The sequence below is a fragment of the Hemiscyllium ocellatum genome, chromosome 42 (genome assembly GCF_020745735.1).
Source record: "Hemiscyllium ocellatum isolate sHemOce1 chromosome 42, sHemOce1.pat.X.cur, whole genome shotgun sequence".
Classification (NCBI taxonomy): Eukaryota; Metazoa; Chordata; class Chondrichthyes; order Orectolobiformes; family Hemiscylliidae; genus Hemiscyllium; species Hemiscyllium ocellatum.
In genome coordinates this window covers 13,533,134-13,538,561 of record NC_083442.1, presented here as the reverse complement: position 1 = coordinate 13,538,561, position 5,428 = coordinate 13,533,134, and the positions used below count along the sequence as shown (strand labels likewise).

Here is a 5,428-nt window from a genome sequence, read left to right as displayed (position 1 = left end):
AGGCAGTTATGAAATACTCCCTACTTCCTGGATGATGGTAGTTCCAACAATAATGCAGCAGCTCAACTGTTCAGGAGAAAGCAACCATTTAAAATTTAAAATGAAAATTTCACTGCTCCTGTAGAGTAGTAGTGTACTACAGCTACAAGACACTGGAGGCCACCAACACTCCTTACACAACACCTTCCAAATTGACCACCATCTAGAATGACAGCAAATACTGAATACTGCACATTCCCCTCCAAGCCACACAAGATTGGCAATGTATTGCTATTCTTTCACTGTTGGAATTTTGAAGCACTGAAGTCAGGAAATGAATACATGAAGAACAAAGCCAGGAATAGTCCTTCTAATAAATACATGATCTCATTAGAAAGTTTCAACATGTGATCCAGAGTGAGACTTGCTCAATATTTATAGTTTGGCACAGCTTAAAAATTTATTATAAAAGATAATTGTAAAAATACAGCAAATTCACAAGATAGGTTATAGGTCTTGGTTCATGAAGTTTCATTTCTAACCCCACCCATCAACACAAGTATAGGTCAAAAAGATTAATAAAACAAATAATTATGTAGTTTCATTTTGCTCAAGGATCACTGGCCCTGGACCAAAATATTCAACTGGTAGCTTTTAAATTGATTGCATCGTTATGGCTTTTAATGGTATTTTAACTCTGTACAAGACAACTAAGAAATCCATACTACTTAGCAATAGACATATATACAAATATACACGTCAAGGAAGATCGATTCAAGTATTAGACGTGGTGTGGGCAAGTGGTATTCAGTTCTCTTCATCTGAAGCTGCTTCCGCAGAGTCCTCAGGCAGAACACGTGCCCTAGGCAGAGCAAATACATCAGTAAATTATTTCCAAGAAAACATGCCCAAAATGCAGTTTTGTACTTCCTTGAAAATATTAAATCTTAGATGGACAGTGTTGGCTTGGAAGCAATCATCCTAAGATCATTTAATTCAGTGGTTAGATTGCTACAACCCTTAAGGCAATTCTTCCATAACAGCATTACAGCAGCAAGTTGTAAAAAGCTTCAAGCCAGAAAGGTATTATCTCAAGGAAAAGAGTGCCCTTGCTGAAGGTGAAATCTGATATTTGAAGGAAGCTACAGTATCTTGGATGTAAAAGTCTGAAGTTATGATCACACAGCTGACCATTTTAAAAATCATACTCCCACGTCTGAAGGAGCAAACAGTGGGAACGATCTTTTCAGTATTCAGGAAAAGATCTATCAATATGCCCAACTGAGCTGAAAGAAGCCATTTGAATCAAGACCAGAGGACAGTCTAGCTTAGAACCACATCAAGCCATAGAGCACCTTTGGATGAGTGAGTGGTAAAATTTACCTCCTTGGAGCTTTACTTGTTCCAGCCTTGCTGCTACTGCTGATATCTGAGGGCTCTGTATTCTCCTTTCCAGGCTGTTTGAAAGGACCAAAGAATTCTCCAATCCCTTTCTGCCACTTTGGTGTTGGTCTTGGACATACTGGGTTCCCACCAGCATATTTGTTTTCTGTTAAGCACAAAAACAAGCCCCATTAATCAGAGCTTGCAGCAAGCCTTCATTGTCATCTTGCATTAAAAAAACCCATTAGATCAGGTTGTGAAAACTTTCCAAGCTTGAAATAAATAGATGGATGAAATTCACTAACCCTCCTGATGAATAATTCAATTATAGCCTTCAGAGTTGGTGACCATGCAAGCTAACTCACCTCAGTCTTGCTGGCACACCACATCCTTAATAGTTGTCTAATAAACAGAATAAGAGGGAGACAGACATTTCATCTTTAAAGTTGAAGATGGAGATTGAGTAGACAGAAGTTTGTTCCCACCAAAAATTTGGAGTTTCCCATCTAAAGATGGACTCCTGATTCTTTACAGCCTTATCAGGACACCTTTCCTCTTTAAAGGCCCTTTCATTCTCTCCCTGCCCCATGTTGATCATCCAAATATTAAGTTTTATTGTGCAAGTGAAAACTGAAAATCCAAAACCAATTCGATACAAGCTTTAAAAAACCAAGTTTAACGATTGAAATGAATGTGAGAAATCTTTGACAAGTCTGAATCACTGCTAATACCTGTTATTTTGCAGAGATTGTAGGCTACTGTTTGTTCAAGAACTGTTCAATACATACCCTTTTTTCCAGGAGATGTTAGGGAGACATTGGCTGTACTTGCACATCCAAGTGCCTTCCTTGGCGCTCTGGCAGCAACAGCTGTTAAAACAAAAAGGTAATTGCATGGGTCTCTCCTACATGAGAAGCTATACTAAAGCTCAAGAGTCCAGTTAGTGATTTTTACAAAGGCCCAGATTTGTTTGGTTCTTAACCAAGGTACCAGTATGTTGCAAATAAAATTAAGTAAGGACAATACTCAAGCAAGCATCTCCAAGGTCAGTGGCAACTAGAATGTTGAACTAGAAGAGGAAGACCAGAAGAGACTGGTTCCTATTGACTATAGTCAGGATTTTTCTCAATAAAAGAATATCATGGATTGTGAACAATCACCAATCCTGGATTAGGTAAAGAAAAAAAAAAGTACTTCTACTAAATTCAGTTTTACTAAATTAAGAACAGTACATCTAATTTGCAGTCCTACCAGTTTAGATCAATCTTCAATTCACATGGAAGCTTCTGTTCAGAGAAGTGCTTTTGTACAAAATTTTCCATTATGACTGAGAAAATACTTCAATGCCTTTAAACCATAAAACTTTACATTATTAGTAACCAAATCTAACACTATAAGCATATTCAAACGCAGTTTCTAGAGACCATTGGGAGAGAAAATTATGAAGTCATTAAGAAAGTTCCCCTGTACAAATTATTTCCCTAGCTCTCAACTCTCCAATCAAGGTTAAAACTGATTTTTAATCTAAGGTAATCAGGGTTCAGGAAAGGGGAAATTGAGAGTTCAGCTCAGCCAGTGTCATTAATGACAGAGCAGACTGAATGGTCTGTATTTGTTCCTATATCAATGTAAATATCTTACCTGCATCTACAACCAAGTATTTGTTAGGTTTCGATGAGATCACATTCAGAAATCCAAAGAATACAGGTTTTGTAATGGTCCTCTGCTCAGGCAGCAGACACTGTAGTGGCAGGACCACATCCACTGCACGGACAAGAGCCTCATCCCAAAGGATACCCTCTAGGGAGAGCTTGCATCGCATCTGGAAAGAGGCCCACTGGTGTCCCCAGCTGCGCTACAAGGATGTCAGTAGAAGGGACAAGAAGGTGCTTGATATCGTTAAGTTCTGAGAATACCTTGCAGCTGACCGCACGAGATGGAGAAGCACCCTGAACCAACACCTCAAAAACAGAGGAAAAGAAGCTAATGATCACTGCAGCAGACAATGGGGCATCAACAGGTGCAGCAGTTCTAGCAGATCGAAGGTCACATAAGATGTGACTTCTGCAACCAGGACAGTCATTGGTTGCTTCAAGAAAGCAGAAAGCCAGAACGAGGATGCAACCCATGGTCAGAATGACTCAAAAGGGGCCTGACAAGTTTGGCCCAATTTCTTTATAGGGCAGTCCTGCCAACCTGGGGACCAATCTAGTGAATCTTCACACTCCTTCCAAACATGGCCTAAACTTCTTCCTCTAAACATCATACAGAATACCACCCAGTGGTTATGCAGCTTACAGGGAATGTCAACTCTTTCCAAAGAGAAAGTTAATAAAATGGGAGACCAAAATTGCATAGCATTTGAAATATTGTTTAACCAAGCTACTATTCAGAAATATCCTACATTTTCACATTACACTCCACGTGCCATATTCTCACCCAAATTGTCTTGAAACTGATCTCTAAAGATATCCCTATTTAGTTCTGTATTACCTGCAAGCTTCAAAATATTGAATTTCATCCCACATCCAAACGTTGCCATTTGGAAAGAGGACACCTAAGTTCTGATTCTTGCAGTATTAAAAGACAAGACAAAAATTTCAATCAAGACAAACCAATTCTTCTGGTGCCTGATGCAAATCAAATGCAGGATTTTCAACAAAAAAATCAGGCAAAATAAAATCCTCACTTCAGCGGTCTAAGATCAGCCACTGTAGTGACTTCTCTGAAGATCTTACCAAGATCTCTTACATACCAAGCTTTTGGTTAGTTGCCCCAGACTTAAAATGTAACCTCCTTTGGTTCGGTATTGACAGGCTGATGCACTCCTGAAAACAACTCTGGGTCACTATATTAAAGGGAGTACGTGACTGCAAATTAGAGCAATGTAGATTAAGTATACTTTCAAGGCTTAAATCAGTGGTTCTGTGGTGACCAAAAGAGAGTCGATACAGACATTAAAACCAATAATCAAGTGCTCAGCATCAAGCCTCATTTCATTTAATCCAATCCATTAAGTGTCATTGATTCTCAATACACCTTCCCTTTTGTGCTCCTGCCTCTCTTCCACTTGCTCAAAACCCAATCTAAGTCTTTTCAACTGATATAAACTGGACCTGAAGCTTTAACTGATGCTGCTTGACCTGGAACAAAAACAGAATGCGCTGGAGAGACTCAGCAGCATCTGTGGAAACAAGAAAGAAAAAGGATGTTAACATTTCCAGTCCAACAAGGTCATCTCGGATTTGCTTCCTGATCGGTTGCGATGTCAGACAGGTACATAGCTTTTTAAATAAATTTGGCTTTAAAAGAGTCTTCGGACAAAGCTCTGGGTCATACCGTTTAATTCTTAAGTGGGATGTTGTTGAGAACCCACTTGTGAAAGGTGACTTACCACAAAAGGTCGCTATTTAATACTTAAAGAGGCAGCCGATTGTTGAGGAGAGTGGGGTAAGGGGAAGAATTAAAGACCAAACCCCCCCCCCCGCTGGACCCTGACCTTGGTCAAACCGCCAAAAGGTGACCACGTTGGTGTAAAATAACCAAGAGGGACAGTGTGTGAAGGGATTGCCAGGGAGCCGTCCACCTCACACACCGATTCCCGCGGGGAGCACGGTGTACTAAAATAAAAGACAAACCTCCCCTCCAAAAACAAAAGGATGTAAAGATAGAAGCGGGTCCGCCAAAGATCCCGGGTCACGGGCGAGACAATTCAGGTCCGCAGTAACACCGGCGGTTTAAGGGGGAAAGGCGGCGATGGCGGCGCCCGCTCGACATCTCCCGCCCCATACCGGCAGACGGATGTTGGGGAAAGGGACAGACTGATGCTGCCAGGAGTCCGGGGAGGGGAGTGGGTGGGGGCGGACGGTCTGTTTGCATTCCCCTCACCTTTACGAAAGGAGCCGGTGGAGGTGGACGGGCTGTCAGCCTTGGTGCGGACCATCTTCGTCACGGGGGTGGTTAGAGCGGGGCCACAGGCTCGCGCCACTCCCGCCTCTCCCCTTTTAAACCGGCCGCCCCGGCTCGCGCCTTCTCCCCTCGGCCAATCGCGGCCCGCGATTGGCCG

At 41.8% G+C, this 5,428-nt stretch overlaps 1 protein-coding gene across 1 annotated transcript; it reads right to left on the bottom strand.

Moving 5' to 3' along the window:
- Positions 1 to 413: 413 nt before the first annotated feature.
- pclaf (PCNA clamp associated factor) lies at positions 414 to 5,428 on the bottom strand. Its single transcript, XM_060853617.1, has 4 exons — positions 5,251 to 5,428; positions 2,151 to 2,231; positions 1,363 to 1,528; positions 414 to 841 (listed from the first exon to the last, which is right to left on the bottom strand). The coding sequence occupies exons 1-4, from the start codon at positions 5,303 to 5,305 to the stop codon at positions 787 to 789; spliced, it is 357 nt and encodes a 118-aa protein (XP_060709600.1). The 5' UTR covers positions 5,306 to 5,428; the 3' UTR covers positions 414 to 786.

What these genes read in the sequence shown, in the direction of transcription:
- pclaf (XM_060853617.1), bottom strand. Translation starts at nt 5,305, where the DNA reads ATGGTCCGCACCAAGGCTGACAGCCCGTCCACCTCCACCGGCTCCTTT. An exon ending in CACCGGCTCCTTTCGTAAAG is followed by an intron (nt 2,232 to 5,250) that starts GTGAGGGGAATG and finishes TTGTTTTAACAG; the next exon opens with CTGTTGCTGCCAGAGCGCCA. An exon ending in AACATCTCCTGGAAAAAAGG is followed by an intron (nt 1,529 to 2,150) that starts GTATGTATTGAA and finishes TGTGCTTAACAG; the next exon opens with AAAACAAATATGCTGGTGGG.